This window comes from Plutella xylostella, chromosome 28, assembly GCF_932276165.1.
Source record: "Plutella xylostella chromosome 28, ilPluXylo3.1, whole genome shotgun sequence".
Taxonomy (NCBI): Eukaryota; Metazoa; Arthropoda; class Insecta; order Lepidoptera; family Plutellidae; genus Plutella; species Plutella xylostella.
Window position 1 is genome coordinate 3,266,725 of NC_064008.1, and position 18,694 is coordinate 3,285,418.

Here is an 18,694-nt window from a genome sequence, read left to right on the forward strand (position 1 = left end):
ACTGTTAACTTTATTACCTACGTACACAATTTATAAATATACTTATTATGTAGAATAATATATTTATTCAACTCTTTCGTAACTTTAATCCGAGTCTAATCTAACTCTTCTTACTATTAGGCTATAGTCCAATTTCTAACGTATGGGATAATTTGATAATTATTTATTCCTACGATTTACTGTGCAACATACCAGTGATAAAATAATTAACTACCTATCCATTATGTTTGCATATGTATTTAAAATAAATACATATGAGGTACGTTTTAATATGTAAAATGTTGTTTTACGATTTTGGGAAGAGTATCTAAAATTTATAGTAAGTTGCCCTAACAGGCGAAGACAGGTTACCTTTCACACTTTAGCTTTTCATGGCAACACTGATAGTGTAATACATATAAAATATCCTAGAATAAAGAAACAATACAGCCGTCAGTCACATAAGTGGGAGTAGGAAAGAGCTGCTATAAGAGTGAGAAAGGGGTTCCGCTCATCTGGCATAATCTTTATTGACCAAAACTCATTTCGCATAACTCGTATGGTCTAAACTTTTTTGGCCGAACCATCACTTTGCCAAGACTTATGTGGCATAAGGCTCGTTTCGTCTAAAACTCTTTAGACACAATCTTTAAACACCTAAGTTTCGTTTGCTCAAATTTATGTTCGTCTATACCTATGTATAATCTGGTTTCTCCTAATGTTATCTTAATAAATAATATATTAAGTATGTAGTAAATGTACAAATCGTGGTATTTTTCTCCTACATCCCGAAAATCTCGATGTTGTATGATCAAAAAATCGAAAGTTAACGACCAATAGGTATAATTATTACAAACCCCATCAGATTGAAACCTAAAAATAGGTGCGACGACGAGCAAAGCGAGGAGGAGCGTGTTAGGTGCACATGTTCATCAAAACCAAAGCGGAGCGCAGCGAAGCGGAGCGGAGCGCAGCGAAGCGGAGCGGAGCGTTTTCCAAACAGCGGAAACAATACAAGGCACCAATTTGCGCTAAGTAGGGAGACGCTCCGTCAAAGTTAAAGCCAAACGAATATTATTACTTTGTATAATAAACCTATGCCATAGCATTATTAGGCTATTCAAGATTTGGCCATACCATTATTAGGTTAAACAATGTTATGCGAAATAACTTTTTACTAAACGAGATTTATGCCATACGATTTTCGGCGTAACGAGACTTTGACCAAACGTTACTATGCAATACGAGATTAGGCAAATAAATCTTATGCCAAAAAAGGTAGAACCGTGAGAAAGCACTAGTCCGTGGGAAATTTTCGTATAATTTCTTTATTTACGGGCGTAGCTTTAGCTTAATAAGTAAGTGTACACTTTTGTACCTTGTCAAACTCACAAACTGCTAATGTTAGATTGTGACGGTAAGGAAGTGTATAACTACTTATGAGGCTGACCGTAGTATAGGTACCTACTTACATTATAATCAAACATACCAGACCGGCATAACTACCGTGGTACCTGTAGGTTTCATAGTAACTACTAACTTACAGTCAATTACTATGTTATAGTTTTAAAATATTATTTGGGCATTAAAACTTTGTGTACTTATCGAGATTATAAATTATTAGGTATCCCATTGAAAAATTTGGCAGATATTGAATACATGCATTTGGTTCTCAATCGGTTTAGTTTAGATTAGTTTGAAAAGTATGGATACGTGAAAGTGAAGTAGCAAATAATAATTTAGTGGATGTCGAGAGAATATACAAGCCTTAAATTTAAATAATCCTAATAATTTATCTTTTTTTATAAAAGTAGGTATACTTACATAATATAATTATTGTGTCAGTTAGTATTCTATGTACAAGGTTAGATATATAGGTTGTCGCAGCTTCACCCATATCTTTCTCCACCAAAGATAATTTTGTTGTTTCATCTACTTACCTATACTTACTCAAATACACTGAAACTACTTACTAGACTACAGTATATAACCTAAGTAGAAACCTAAATACTTACAATGTGAATTATTTTTTATTATGCTTGTTGATTATTAATATTATTATACAGGGTGTTAACTAGAATGCGTTTGAGCGGGAAATGGGGGTTAGTATTAGTCTAACCAAGCACGTTTCTAAGAAAAAAAACATCAGAATCTCGAATATTTATGTTTAAAGTCTAAGGGTCAATTCAGACGTACCACAACCACACCACAGCCACAACCACGCGGTGTGGTCGGGCGTATATTTTGTATTGACAATGAATAATCCAATTCACACGTGCCACATTTTGCCGTTATTATCGACCACCTGTGTAATACGACCACATCGCAACCACATCGCAACCACATCACAACCACAACGCAACCACATCGCAACGGCAACGCCACCACGCGGCGGCGGCACCGCGGCAACCTGTTTTCCATATTAACTGCACACGACGACGTGGTTACCACATCGCAATGACAGCGACAACGCAACCACATCGACATTTTGTCGCTGCCACAACGCAACTGCAAAAAGCCGCTGTCACACAATTCACACGTAACCACAGCTTGACCACATTTTGTCGCTGCGACGTGGTGTGGTTGTGGTACGTGTGAATTGACGCTAAAGTAAAGTGGAAAGTTTTACCTTAATCAAAAACATGGTCACCCTACACAAACACATAACCAATGAGACATTCGATTGCAAAAGGACACACACTGTAAATTTTTTATCAACTTCACTTTTCATAATTTATTTGATGTAACTATGATTGTAATTAATTACACAGTAGGTAATAACAATTATTAAATAAAATTGAAATTATTCATGGTGATTAATGCCATACTAATCAACAATTAAACAGCTGATTGTCATAAAGATTGATAGATCGTACAGAATATAATTTATGACTTTTTAGGAGCTCAGAACAATAATTAAACCTTTTTACTCAGAATAAGGTAAGCGTTTAGTATTCACCCTTGATACTCACCACATTTTATTTTTCTTTTATTACCTAAAGATGCGTACAGACCGGCCCAACGAACGCCCACCGATGGACATTTATCATACATAATACAGGGGCAGATTGAGCAACGAAGGTCAACAAAACCCGTTCGTTGGCGTTCGTTTGGCCGGTCTGTATGCAGCTAAAGATAAAAGACCACAATGCATAACAGGATGATAACAGGGTCTACTTCAATGACGAATTGGTTTACTTACACTCGCTCATCTCGATTTGTGTTGTGTACTTGCGATTGAGACGTCTTTGATGACGAATAGTACGGAAATCCTCATAATAAGTATGGCCTCACTTTAAATACCAGTAGAATAATAACAATCTCGCGTATCATAACCATCGAGTATTTATGATAGTCATTACCTTCTCTGTGGATCTAGTCTGTCAGTCAGTCATTGTTGTTTACTTGTTTACAATCATTTTTTACAATTATTACCTAAAAGGGAAAAGGTACCTACAATTCTATATTTTGATTACCAAGCCAGCAAGTTGTGCTGTGCTGTGAATACGTGTGACCTATGTTATGAAGCATAAAATGAAAATGTTCTGTATTCATAAAAGATAATTGTGTATCAATAAAGTGATACTTATGGAGTAAAATGAAATGTCTACAATGGATTGGGTACTTTGAGTACCCAAAATCTCGGTAGGTACCTTGACGATGTGGCTCCACGAGTGTGGTGCAGATGCACGCATACTTTTTGACCTTGGCTTTGAATTGTTTGGCCTTGATCTTGGCTTTCAAGTTCATGGTCATTCTGTCAAACGTACCTAAACCTGAATAGGGTGACTATGAAATTTTAAAATGTACTAAATAAAACTGTTTTATGTTGGTCAGCTTAAAGCAAATAAAATACGTTTTTTAATGTCTTATCGTGTTCAGTATCATCAGCTGTATCTACCATTTCCCGCTCCAACGCAATTAAGTTAACACCCTGTATTCATACTGATTTTATAAAATATTAATTGAACCTACCGGAAGTAAAATATCCTAAGCTTATCGAAAAAGGAATACTTACATACATTTTTATAACGAAGCTTCAACGTTCAATGCCTGTGTGGTAGTAAATTAAATATTTGTTGTTACTTAATTATTTTTTATACGAAATATGGATAAGTAAATGTTGCATTTTTGAGTAGGTAGATAAATTATAAGTTTGCAAAATGAAGTGATTTTGTTTTATTTATAGGCCTATTCAGTGTTCACGTAAAAACTACATAGTAAACAAATTTTCATGAAACTTGGGGTGCAGGATGCTGATACTCTAAAATAACACATAAATTGCTTTTTAAGTTCCCACGGGAGGACATTTTTATTATAAATCAAAGGGGAACAGATACAGTAAAACTATAAAGTCCTGAAAACGGAAATGAATCCTAACTAATTGTATTGACTGTATTTAATCATTCTATTATATTTATTTAAGGATAAATTCGTTAAAAAGTGTAACAGGTGGCGAAGGATGGCGAAAAATAAAGATGGCTGGCACTTTCACTTTATTTTATTTTCGGGCAGAGGTTCCCCTTAACTAGGTGTCTAGGTGACGGTGCAGTAAAGAGTGAGGCTCTCTCGGCCCTTACATCTAGTTTTATAAGAACTCCCAACAATTTGAAAAGTATCGTAATCTAAGCGGAAATGGAAACGCTTACAGTATCTGGATATTCTAAATATTAAAATTATATAATCCAAAACAACTCGTAAAATCATTAATTATTTAGATTATAATTACTACATATTAATAATATTTTTTAAATGGTTCTTTTAATTATATAACAAAACTTGATACTTAATTTAACTGTTCCGGTAGTATAATGACGCCACTGTCGCTAGTGCGAAAATAATGTAATATTATAAAGCTATTTATAACTGTATATTTATAATTTCAGATATAAATCATATTCTATAAACCTTAACAATAATTTGATCAACATATAAACAATAATTCAAATCCCTACTAATATTGGAATGTACATCCGGTAGTGACGTAGCTACTGCTGGGATGCATTCGCTAACACTCGGCCATCCTGGAAAGCGCGTGTCCCACGTCGCTCGGGCTGCACCCTGGAGTCTCCACCGCTGCCGCTGCCTCCATTTTGTATCTGAAAAATAATAAATTCAGGCAGAAAATTGGTCGTCGAATAAAATATAAAGTGGAGTGATGAAGTATACTTATATTATTGAAAGTGAAGCAACATCTCGTTCCTCAAGCGAATGGTAAGTTAGTAAAGTATAATATGTATATTCAATTGCTTTCATGTCTACATTTTGTTCAAGTCACACAGACTTATTTTTTATTAGTAAGTACCCCTCATTGTTAAAACATGTCACACAGACATTTTTGATCTCATGGACTTATTGGCTGTCACACAGACTTTAAATAACACCTAGCATTGTCACACAGACTTTGTTGCACCTAGAATTGTCACATAGACCCATTATTATGTTATGCACATCATCACACACCATGTGCTTGCTTCTACGTGTCACATAGACCTTAAGAGCTAAATGTTATACACATCATCACACACCATGTGCTTGCTTCTACGTGTCACATAGACCTTAAGAGCTAAATGTTATACACATCATCACACACCATGTGCTTGCTTCTACGTGTCACATAGACCTTAAGAGCTAAATGTTATACACATCATCACACACCATGTGCTTGCTTCTACGTGTCACATAGACCTTAAGAGCTAAGTATGTTTAAAATTCGCAAGGCGCCATGACGTCACACAGACTAGTTTTGCCACATAGACTTAGGTTAGGTAACGGTTATCAATAATGCTATATATGTTTTTAATTGCAGTTTACCGAGTTTACCGCATAAGAAGATCTTCGTGGAGTTGCAAGTATTCAGCCAGATAATGTACCTACTTATATCCATAATATTGTTTGTACTGTTTACCATATATTCAAAATACCAAGACTCTGTAAATCATTATTTCTATTAAACATACTATTTGGCCTGCTTTTAATTTCATACTCGTACACAAGATATAAGTTAATAGTTAGTGAATCAAGCCTATAACATCATAATTATTCGACATTATTTTGCAAAGCTCTATTTTGATTATGAACAGTCTATTTACAGGATTAACTTCTACTTATTTTATACATCATTAACTCTCTAGCAAGTCTATTAAATCATCTCTATCCACATCTTTATCACTAGATGAACAGCTATCTGCATCGGAAACACATGATTTATATGGTCTTAATACTTCACCCCGAACAACTGCACTGAATTTCTTATATCCTTTCATCCCTTTTACACTACATATTGTATAACGATCTATGTTTGGTTCTGCCTTGCATACCCTGTACGGCCCGCTGTACGGACTTTTCAGTTTTTGTGAAACTTTTGCTGTCGTTACTCTACTAGCGCCGCCTTTCCACAAAACTAATTGACCTACTGTGTATTTCTTGCACTTCTTACGGGAACGATCGAATCGACTTTTCATTAGTGTCATATTCCTATCAATACGTAACTTTGCGTTCTCTCTCCTATCTTTTAAAGCTTCCTCTTGAGAAGTAGGCCTATTAGTAGGGTAGGCCGGCAAACGGGAGTTTTCGTGTCCGAACATAAGTTTGAATGGGGGGAATGAGGTAGTAGCATTAGGCGTATTGTTGATTCCCCACACAATATCAGCAAGTTTATCGTCCCAAGTACTCTCGCTCTCAGACATTGTATTGAGACCATCTATGATAGTGCGGTTGACACGCTCAACTTGGCCATTCAACCTCGGACTAGCTATAGCATTGAGAATGTGTTTAAATTGGGTTTCTTCCGCGAACTGCTTAAAATAACGACTCGTAAAGGCCTTTCCTCGATCTGTAATGACTCTATTTGGATTTCCAAACATTGTAATAATTTCTTTCATGTGTTTTACTGTTTCTATAGAGCTGCAGTTTTTGACAGGTCTTGCAAACACGAATTTTGTGAAAGAGTCTATTACCACCAAGATGTATGTATTTCCTTTTCGAGTTTTTGTAAAGGGGCCTAAGTGATCTGCATGCAAAGTATGCATGGGGATCGGTTGTTTTTCGATTGGGTATAGCTCACCCTGCGCTCTACCATACTCTGACTTGCCATATGCGCACTGTAGACAGGAATTCAAGATAAACCGTGTCATACCCGGAAACCAAAATTGTTCCTTAATAGTTTTCTCGCACCTATCAAACCCCGGATGTCCTATTTGATCATGGTACTTCTGTAAAAGGCCATATTTTGCTAATTTTGGTATTACAAAGCGTTCTCCGTGCAATGTTTTTCGGTACAAAAGATTTTCTTTCAGAATATAATTGTTGGTTATATCTGGGTTGGTTGTATTTTCTCGTAATTGGGTAATAATATTTTGTAAATTATCATCCTGTAACTGAAGGGTCACAAGCCAATCAGACTCATCTATTTGGTACACGTTTTCAGTGACAGGGTTCCTACTAAGCGCGTCTACGTGTTTCATTCGCTCCCCCGGACGGTACTCTATTTGCAAGTCAAAATCCTGTATAGTAAGCCACCAACGGGCAATGCGTGGTATTAAGTCCTTTTTAACCAGTGTAGAACGTAAAGCTGGGCAGTCGGTAACAACTTTTACTGGTATTCCCGTTAAATAAATTCGAAAACGTTTTAACGACTCTACAACCGCTAAAGTTTCTAACTCATAGCTATGATAGAACTGCTCCTCTCTAGTAGTAACCCTGCTAAAATACGCAATTGGTTTTAAGGATCCATCAGGCTGTACCTGCATAAGTATACCACCTAATCCTAGTTTGCTGGCATCGGTATGCAGTTGGGTCTCGGATTTACTATCGTAGATACCTAGTACCGGTCTTTCAATCAGCCGTTGTTTTAGAGTTTGAAATGCGTTTTCCTGTTCTGGACCCCACTGCCACTCTACGTCTTTTTTGTCAAACGCGTTAAGGGTAGAGCAATTTCAGCGAATCCGCGGATAAATTTGCGAAAGTACGAGGTTAATCCAATAAATTGTCTGATCTCGTGGACATTTCGAGGTTGACGATACTCGGAAACACAATTAATTTTGTTTTGACCTGGTCGTATAGTACCTTCAGTAATTTCGTGACCTAAATAGTTGACACTAGTTTTTAAAAACGAACACTTTTTTAGGTTCAATTTTAAATTGGCTCTTTCGAGAAGTTCCAAGACACGTTCTAATAATTCTAGTCCTGACTCTACAGTAACGGTTGGTAGCATGACGTCATCAAGATACGTTGCTACGTCATTTCTGACGTCATGTAGAGCTAGACGTATTAATCTAGAGAAAACTGCGGGAGCATTAGCTAGACCAAACGGCATTTTGAGGAATTCGTACTGTCCCGACGGTGTAACAAACGCAGTTTTAGGTACTGACTCCTCTGATATTTTGACCTGGTAATAACCTTGGGCGAGGTCCAAGGTCGAAAAGTAGCATTTTCCCGCTAATTTCGTAACTTGGTCATCAATATTTGGTAACGGATAGCGATCTTTAATAGTTTGTGAATTTAGTGCTCTATAATCAATGCAGAGCCGGTAATCTCCATCTTTCTTTTTAACAAGTATAACGGGACTTGCATATTCAGACATCGACTCACGAACAATTTCCGAATCGATTAAATCCTGCACCTTTTCATTAACTATTTCGTTTTCTTTATGTGACAATCGGTATGGCTTAAAATGAACTGGTTTGTCAGTCGTTGTCTGAATTTGCATCTTAATTAGATCTGTGCAGCCTAAGTCTTTCGTATCTTTGGCAAACATATGACTATATTTACTAAGCAAGGTCAATAATTTATCATTATCTTCTCCTGAAAGGTCACCTATGTCAATTTCGTTAGGATCTAATAATGGCACGTTACGTGTGGACTTTGTATGTAATTCAACAGCCATGACGTCGCGAAAATTATCAGGAACCAGCGAAACAAGCTCGGCTCGGGCCACTAATTTATGGGCTGGTAAAGATATGACCTCATCACTTAAGTTAATGAATTTCAAATATCCCTCGATGCAGATAACTCGCCCGGGTATAGCATAGCACATCTGACCGTTATGAACATATATCGAATTAGTCAGAAAACAACAACTATTGTCATTACTTTCAATATCTACAAATACGTTAATGTAACAGGCGCTTTGAGCTGGTATTTTAACATCACACTTGAGATACACACAATACTTTGAGTTGAAATCATTGTCCTCTAGTTTACAATTCATAAGACAGTTTTCTACCTCCTTAGTTTGTACGAACTCTACAGTATTTGTGGTAGTGACTAGACTAATACCAGGTTGATTGATCATAGACTGTCCTATGATTAGATCTATATCTGATAAATCGTAATCAGTAATTTCAACTTCTCCACTTAAGCAAATATCATCTATTGATACATCTATGCGCGTTCTGCCTAACGATTTTATATGAGCACCCCCAAATCCTCTCATTACTATATCCGATGGAACGACATTAAGATCTAGCATTTTGGCCCGCTTTGATGTAAGTATATTCAATTTACTGCCAGTATCAATGAATGCTAATAGGACAATCGCACCAATGTAAACTAGTCGTTTATAGATGTCCTGACAGGTACTGATAGTTGTAAACATAATACGACTCACCCGTGATGGCGCCTGCTGCACCGGTGCCCGAGATGAACTTGGGGCGGATGCAAACCAGCAGGTGGTAGAGGTGTGGCCGGCCCGCTGGCAGGTGTCGCAGCGTTGTTGAGTCCGGCAGTCCCGTGCGTCATGTCCCACTCGTCGGCACGCGTAGCACCGCTTCACTCCAGACGGCTGTGATGTTGCGACATATACGTCAGTCGCGCCTCTTCTCCATGTTGACCGCTTGGTTGATGCAGCCGCTTCGACTTTTCGGTAGTTTTCTAGTGACGACAGGTAGCCGTAATAGAGAAGCTCAGGTGTTTCGCATTGATACGCTTTAGCATTAGCGCGCAGTTCCACAGGCAGACCACGAATAATGCATGAGATTGCACTTTCACCTTCTATTTCACACTTTTTGAGGAGTGAAACTTTGTCGTGGAAATAGTTTGTCATGGTTTCCGTGTCCCTTTTTGTTCTGGACAACATGGCCTCAAGACGATCCACGTAGTCAGTTGATCGTGGAAATGCAGTTCGTAGTGCACTTTTCCAATCTTCCCAGCGTAGATTGTAGTTTTCTAGCTCGTCATACCAACGTCGAGCCGAACCTCGCAGGCGGAGTTGCATCACGAACTGCTTCTCGGTCGCGTCCCATCCGTAGACGTCTCCCAGCTGGTCGATCTTGTGTAGCCAGCTACTGACGCTGCTGTTGCTGTCTTCTGGTCGAAATTTTGGGACTACTTCAGCGTCGGCATGTGTGACTCGCCGTCTTTTCGTCGGGGCAGGCATGGCGTCGTTGGAAGAAAAAAAATTTTCTTCGTTTTCTTCGTCGTCGGTGGTGGACACGTGGCTGATTGTCCTCTTCTTCATGCCCAAACCAGCAGCATATGGGCCGGACATCTTGGGCTGATCCCACTTCTGAGGTGTAACAGGTGGCGAAGGATGGCGAAAAATAAAGATGGCTGGCACTTTCACTTTATTTTATTTTCGGGCAGAGGTTCCCCTTAACTAGGTGTCTAGGTGACGGTGCAGTAAAGAGTGAGGCTCTCTCGGCCCTTACATCTAGTTTTATAAGAACTCCCAACAATTTGAAAAGTATCGTAATCTAAGCGGAAATGGAAACGCTTACAGTATCTGGATATTCTAAATATTAAAATTATATAATCCAAAACAACTCGTAAAATCATTAATTATTTAGATTATAATTACTACATATTAATAATATTTTTTAAATGGTTCTTTTAATTATATAACAAAACTTGATACTTAATTTAACTGTTCCGGTAGTATAATGACGCCACTGTCGCTAGTGCGAAAATAATGTAATATTATAAAGCTATTTATAACTGTATATTTATAATTTCAGATATAAATCATATTCTATAAACCTTAACAATAATTTGATCAACATATAAACAATAATTCAAATCCCTACTAATATTGGAATGTACATCCGGTAGTGACGTAGCTACTGCTGGGATGCATTCGCTAACAAAAGCTATTATCACTCGATATTTTATTTTAAAAATGTAGGTAAATAACTGATAATCATAAAAAGTCTAAGCAAAAACGCACTCTTTATTGTCAGGACTTTATAGTTCGACTGTAGTTATTATTTGTAGGTAGGTGCCGACATAAAAAAAGATGAATTTAAAGTTGATTGCCCGTTAGGAGGACTGGAATTACTTTGACTGGAAGACTCGTGGCGTACTCTAGCGTGGATTATCGTACATTCATTGTATTCTGCAGTTTATTGAAATAATAGTAAACAGATTTCGATTTTGCCGCCATTTTGCTGAGATCGTGATTATTGCCGCCTTTCCTTTCGTCACTGACAGGAAGTCATTATTTTTTTAATGTTGCGCTTCAGAATAATAACATGCTAGGTATTGCCATTTTCTTCTTCTTGTTCTTCCTTGCCTTATCCTTATTTAGGGTCGGCTTTGTTGGTCATGTCATGTCACGCCATTTTACCCTATCCTCTGTCATATTGTTTGTTGTATTTCGTGGTCTTAATTGCCTAAATAAATTGGATTTGTTATATTGAAACACATTTTACTTATTTTCGCTGTTTTATTTTCTCAACTTCACTTTTGACACAGTAATTTCTTCTTTTTATACCATAGTGAATCGGACATACCGCCCACCAAAAACATAGTTTTTAAGATAAAATTAACTAAACAAATATACTTAACTAACTTAATATAGCTTATAAATAGCAATGGACTGCATAAAAATTATAGTTTCTCATTCCTTTCAATTGTACTTGCATGCCGCCCACCATGACTTACTCGGCCTCAGGTTGTTTCGGCAGTGGTATTATCTTGTACAAAGGTCTCTTCAATTCATTGTTTCCTTTGCACTGTACCGTCACTACTCTGACTATGTTATCTTCTCCTGGGTGAAGATACTTGATTCGACCCAGTAACCATTTAGTCGGGGGCATGTCTTCATTCTTGACGACTACCAAATCGCCTATCTCTGGTGATGGAACTGCTACTTGCCACTTGAATCTCTGTTGCAGAGTGTTGAGATACTCTGTTCGCCATCTACACCAGAAATCACTTGTCATTCGTTGAATGAGTTGCCATCTTGTTAACAATCCGATCTTCTTAGTTTGGTAGTCTGGACCAGGTACACCTATTAGAGGTTCTCCCACTAAGAAATGTCCCGGTGTTAGCGGCGTTTCTGTGGTGTTGTCTATCTGACAGAGCGGTCGCGAATTAAGGCATGCCTCAATCTGTGTTAGCAGGGTAGACATCTCTTCATATGTCAGTTTGGTACCTTTATTTACCCTGGTCAAGTGTCTTTTCGCTGATTGTACACCTGCTTCCCATAATCCGCCACATGTTGGCATTCTAGGGGGTATAAAGTGCCATGTCGTGCCGTCGTTGGCTAGCAGTTCTGCCACTTCTTTGGTCATAGCACTCTTGTTTTCGTTAAAGAGTTCTTTTAACTCTCTGGCGGCTCCGACAAAGTTTGTTCCATTGTCACTCCATAAATGCGCACAATGTCCCCTGCGTGCCACGAATCTCCTGAATGCTGCAATGAAGGCTTGTGCGGTAAGATCTGTCACTGCTTCAAGGTGAATTGCCCGAGTAGACATGCATACGAATAAGCAGATGTATCCCTTGTATGCACGTTGTCCGCGCCCCTTGGATGTTCTCATTAACACAGGCCCGGCGTAATCGACTCCACTGTGTTTAAACGCTCTGTGTTGATTGACTCTCGCGGCTGGTAACTGACCCATGAACTGATTCTTGCCTTTAGCTTTGTCTATAATACACGTCTTGCAGTTGTGTATGCATCTTCGAACACCTGACTTTAGACCAATCACCCAGTAGTTAGTTCTTATATAAGCCATCATTGCTTGAATGCCGCCATGAAGAGTTTTCATGTGTGCTTCTTGTATCAATAACTTTGTGATGTGTTGACTACTTGGGATAATTATTGGGTGTTTTGTTTCTTCAGCTATCTCAGCATTTTGTAATCGCCCTCCCACTCACACAAGTAGGGCGATAGGCTTATAAGTGAACTTCTTTTCTTCACTCTTCCGTCCCTTCTTATCTCTTCTATTTCTCTTCCATAAACCAAGTTTTGATAATATTTTATGCCTTCGCTTAAAATTTTATCCATTTCAGAAACTTCTATATATTTCTTTCTTGGTTCTGTCTCAGTATTCTTTATCATTCTTCTACAATAAGCTAATACTCTTTTCATCCTTGAAATTGAAGAGAATCTCTCCCAGATAGGTTTTTCTTCCACTGAAGTTGTATGACACGAAACCTTCAATTCTAAGTCCGTGGTTGGAATCTCACTTTTGTCAAATTGTATTGTGTCTTGCTTTAACCAATCAGGCCCAGTCCACCAGATCTTACATGCAGCTACCTCGCTGGCTTTAATGCCTCTCGAAGCGATATCTGCGGGGTTTTCGGCAGACTGAACATGATGCCAATGGTCACCGTCGACTACACGAGTGATGTCTGATATTCTGTTTGCTACGAAGGTTCGCCAATTATGTGAATCTGACTGTAGCCATGATAGTACTACAGTTGAGTCCGTCCAGGCAAAGACTCTCTCTTTCGGTATACTCAATGGCTCCACTATATCTTCTATCATCACGACCCATTACGTCCCCACTGCTGGGGCACGGGTCTCCTTCCAATGATGGAAGGGTTTAGGCCTAGTCCACCACGCTGGCCAAGTGCGGATTGGTGGACCCCAACACAAGCAAGCTGGTGCTGAGAGAGTTGTCGGGTAAGTAGGCAACCCGACTGTCAGATGTTTTCAAACCGCCCGAAGGCCTCTGACTATGCTTAACGACTGCTACCGAAGCAGCAACCGGGACCCACGGCTTAACGTGCCGTCCGAAGCACGGAAGCGTCCAGAAAAGCACCACTTGAAATTGGTCACCCATCCAATGGCTGACCGTGTCAGTTGTTGCTTAACCTCAGCGATCAGTTACGATCACTGAGGCCCGCTCGACTACGGACGCTTCTATAAGTTCTGTCAATAGTGCTGCTGCAGAAAGCTCTAACTTGGGAATCGACAATTGCTTTAACGGTGCAACCTTCGTCCGTGCTGCGATCATAGTTACATGAATCTTATCTTCTTCCACTACCCGCAGGTATGTAACAGCAGCATATGCTTGAGTGGATGCATCTGAAAACCCATGTATTTCTGCCTTTTCTCTATTTACTAGTGTAGAATTCACCCATCTAGGTACAGTTGCATTATCTCTTGTCTGTATTTTTTCCATTCTTCGATTAAATGGTTGGGTAATTCAGTATCCCAATCCAATTCACATTTCCATAGTTTTTGTATCAGCATCTTTGCTATTATTATGACTGGTGACAGCCAACCAAATGGATCGAAGAGGCGTCCTACGTCTGAAAGAATTGCTCTCTTTGTTACAGGATGTCTCAGTTCTGGTAAATTAACAGTGGCTTTGAATTTGTCGTCTTTTCTGTCCCATGTCAATTCTTCTACAATAAGCTAATACTCTTTTCATCCTTGAAATTGAAGAGAATCTCTCCCAGATAGGTTTTTCTTCCACTGAAGTTGTATGACACGAAACCTTCAATTCTAAGTCCGTGGTTGGAATCTCACTTTTGTCAAATTGTATTGTGTCTTGCTTTAACCAATCAGGCCCAGTCCACCAGATCTTACATGCAGCTACCTCGCTGGCTTTAATGCCTCTCGAAGCGATATCTGCGGGGTTTTCGGCAGACTGAACATGATGCCAATGGTCACCGTCGACTACACGAGTGATGTCTGATATTCTGTTTGCTACGAAGGTTCGCCAATTATGTGAATCTGACTGTAGCCATGATAGTACTACAGTTGAGTCCGTCCAGGCAAAGACTCTCTCTTTCGGTATACTCAATGGCTCCACTATATCTTCTATAAGTTCTGTCAATAGTGCTGCTGCAGAAAGCTCTAACTTGGGAATCGACAATTGCTTTAACGGTGCAACCTTCGTCCGTGCTGCGATCATAGTTACATGAATCTTATCTTCTTCCACTACCCGCAGGTATGTAACAGCAGCATATGCTTGAGTGGATGCATCTGAAAACCCATGTATTTCTGCCTTTTCTCTATTTACTAGTGTAGAATTCACCCATCTAGGTACAGTTGCATTATCTCTTGTCTGTATTTTTTCCATTCTTCGATTAAATGGTTGGGTAATTCAGTATCCCAATCCAATTCACATTTCCATAGTTTTTGTATCAGCATCTTTGCTATTATTATGACTGGTGACAGCCAACCAAATGGATCGAAGAGGCGTCCTACGTCTGAAAGAATTGCTCTCTTTGTTACAGGATGTCTCAGTTCTGGTAAATTAACAGTGGCTTTGAATTTGTCGTCTTTTCTGTCCCATGTCAATCCGAGTATCTTTATAATCGCATCTTGTTTTATCACTCTGATTGTGTCTTCTCCTTGTATATGGTTAAAAACTTCTTCTGAATTGCTCGACCACTTTTGCATCTCAAATCCTCCACTTTTAAGTATTGTTCCGATTTCTGTACATATCCTTTTAGCTTTCTCTACATCTTCAGCTCCCGTCATGAGATCATCCATATAGAATGAGTGTTTTATCAATGGAGCAGTTTCTGGAAATCTATGGGCTTCATCATCAGCTACTTGATTTAGTGTTCGTACAGCTAGATATGGAGCTGCAGCTGTACCAAATGTGACAGTTGTGAGGTTGTAGTTTTTTATGTCATCACTAGGGTCATCTCTCCAGACAATTCGTTGCAGGTCTGTATGTTCTTCAGTCATTTTAACCATTCTATACATCTTTGTTATGTCACCGACAATGCAGATTTTATGCGTGCGCCATTTAGTTATTAGGCTCCGCAGATCAGGTTGCAATGCAGGCCCAATCATCATTACGTCGTTCAGTGAGTGACCATTTGAACCCTTTGCCGATGCATCAAATACTACTCTAACTTTAGTTGTCTCTCTGTCTTCGCGAACAACTGCATGGTGTGGTAGATACACTGTCAGTTCATTGTCTGGTGTTTTTGACTCGTTCATATGACCCATCTCTAAGTATTCGTGTATGACCTTTGTGTATTCAGTTTTCAATTTGTCATTTCTTTTGAATTTTCTCTCCAACTGCTTGAATCTAGCTATAGCTTGCTGCTTGGTATCTCCACACAACTTTACTGTTTCTTCTATACTTTGTTTCAGTGGTAAATGTACTATGTATCTTCCTGTTTCATCTCTTGTAGTAGGTACTATCTTTGTAAATATTTTCACACATTTCTTCTTCTTTTGTCATAAGCTTCCTCTTTTTGTACATATCTGTCTCTATTTCCCAGAACTTCCGTAACATATCATTGTCTTCTACCACTTGTCTTGTGATATGTAGGGTTGTCACATTATGTTTCATTATTTCCTCTGTACCTTCTCTCTGACCGGAAAGTATCCATCCCAACATTGTTTTCTGAGCCACTACTCCATCTGGCAGTTTTATTAGTCCTTCTTCTATTATTTTACAGAAGACTTCTGCTCCGAGTAATATATCAATTTTTCCCGGTGTATTGTAAGTAGGGTCAGCCAAATTTAATGTTTGTAGTATTTGCCAATTCATTATGATATCTTTCGACGGTAATTTAGTGGATATTGTTTTCAGAACGTAAGCTGTCACATTTACAACCTTGTTTGTGTAACTTGACCTTATTTTCATCTCGACCAAATGTTTCAGAGGAATTTTAGTACCTTCTCCGACTCCCGACGCTACACCGTTGATGTCTTTTTTTCTTAGCCTCAATAAATCAACAACTCTCGCAGATACAAATGATGCCTCAGAGCCTTGATCTATTAGTGCTCGCAACGTATGTACCGCACCATCCCCTGATTCCATTTGAACTTGGGCTGTCGCTAATAGCACTTGACTACTTGGTTGTTGATTGGAGAAGTGTGCGGTTGTGATTGTAGGTTCTGGTTGTATGGTTGTTTCTCTCGCTCGGTGTAACAAGGAGTGATGTTTCTTATGACAGACGCGACATGTTGTTCTTTGTTTGCATTGATATACATTGTGACTTGGTATTAGACAGTTGAAACATAGATTGTTTTTCTTCACAAATTCTTGTCTATGCTCAACTGTTTGTTTTGCAAATTCTTTACAATGGTACATGTAGTGGTCTCCGTTGCAATACACACATGACCTTGAGTTTACCTTTGCATGTGCAATTTGACATGTATCTTCTTCACTTTCTTCAGCCATGGTGTGGAAAGATTTGTGTGTCTGGGGTCTTTCCCTCACAGACGATGGCTCGGAAGTGATTAATTCGAGTGTTCTAAACTTTGTCTCAAGAAATTTTTGCAGATCTCTCCACGTAGCCATCTTGTCTGAGTCTTCGTTGTGTGAGTGTTCCTCCCAGCCTTTCAGTGACTCGGCGTCCATCTTCTGAGATACTAAGAACACTATGATTGGGTCCCATGAATCAGTAGCTATCTTTAGATTATTTAGGCTGTTTAGGCATTCAGTCGTAGTATCCAACAGTGTTTTTATCTGACTTGCTGACTGGTTGGTTACTTTCTTTTGGCTAAATAATCGTTTCAGTATAGAATTCGCAATCATCTTTTTGTTTCCGAAGCGCCCCTTTAGTATTTCCCATGCCTGTGTATAGTTGCTATCTGTTATTTGTATGTGGCGTAGCAACATCTCCGCCTCTCCGGCGACACTTGTTTTCAGGTAATGTAGTTTTTGTACATCGCTTAGTGATGTATTGTGAACAAGTGCTGTGAATAGGTCTTGGTATGTAGGCCAATCTTCATATTTACCGGAAAATGTAGGAAGTTGTATTTTCGGTAGTGTGGCAAAGGACATTGGACTATGTGGTACCTGTGCTGTTGTAGTTGTAGTTGTTTCATTTGTTGGTTGCTGTTGTGACGGTTGTGTGAGACAATCGGTAAGGTCTGCTTGTAAATCAAGGTATATGTCTTGAATCTTGAAGTATTCTTCGTTCACAAAGTACTCGATGTCTTTCCTGTCCTCCCGCGGCGTGCACTTTGTGAGATTCTGAAATGCTTCTTTGTATGTACCCCAGTACAGTTCATTATTTTTTAACCTTGTTGTTATGTACCCTCCCGTAAGTCTTTGTTTCGGGCATTTTTTAAAGTTGACTAGTTCTCTTTGTATTATATGAGCCGTTTGATCCAATGTATTTAAGTACTCACTTTGTTCTTTGTTCAGTAATGCCATTTTTCACACTGAAATTTGCCAACTGTCACTAGTGCACTTTTCCAATTTATTTAGTGTAAATTGATTATCCGGCTCGAAGGACCATTATGTTTGTTGTATTTCGTGGTCTTAATTGCCTAAATAAATTGGATTTGTTATATTGAAACACATTTTACTTATTTTCGCTGTTTTATTTTCTCAACTTCACTTTTGACACAGTAATTTCTTCTTTTTATACCATAGTGAATCGGACATATATCCTCATTCACTCCACACTCTCTCATATTTGCTTTCACGCAATCAAGCATAGGTATTGCCATTTATGATACTATATCGATTTAAAAAGAAGAAATTTAATAATAAAGTAATTTAAATGACAACGATAACGAATGGTAATAAACCGGTAATTTAAGTATGACGTCCCGTGTCCC

General features: G+C 38.7%; 2 protein-coding genes across 3 annotated transcripts; both read right to left on the reverse strand.

Moving 5' to 3' along the window:
* Positions 1-4,458: 4,458 nt before the first annotated feature.
* LOC125490916 (uncharacterized protein K02A2.6-like) lies at positions 4,459-7,096 on the reverse strand. Of its 2 annotated transcripts, none has more exons than XM_048631419.1 (2): positions 5,668-7,096; positions 4,459-5,537 (listed from the first exon to the last, which is right to left on the reverse strand). In XM_048631419.1, exon 1 carries the CDS (start codon positions 7,008-7,010, stop codon positions 6,102-6,104), a length of 909 nt encoding a protein of 302 aa, XP_048487376.1. In that variant the 5' UTR covers positions 7,011-7,096; the 3' UTR covers positions 4,459-5,537; positions 5,668-6,101. The 2 variants fall into 2 exon arrangements, with proteins under 2 accessions (XP_048487376.1, XP_048487375.1); XM_048631418.1 differs by having other exon boundaries at positions 4,459-5,602.
* LOC125490915 lies at positions 4,459-11,056 on the reverse strand. Its single transcript, XM_048631416.1, has 2 exons — positions 9,590-11,056; positions 4,459-5,078 (listed from the first exon to the last, which is right to left on the reverse strand). The coding sequence occupies exons 1-2, from the start codon at positions 10,466-10,468 to the stop codon at positions 4,968-4,970; spliced, it is 990 nt and encodes a 329-aa protein (XP_048487373.1). The 5' UTR covers positions 10,469-11,056; the 3' UTR covers positions 4,459-4,967.
* Between the last annotated feature and the right edge of the window lie 7,638 nt (positions 11,057-18,694).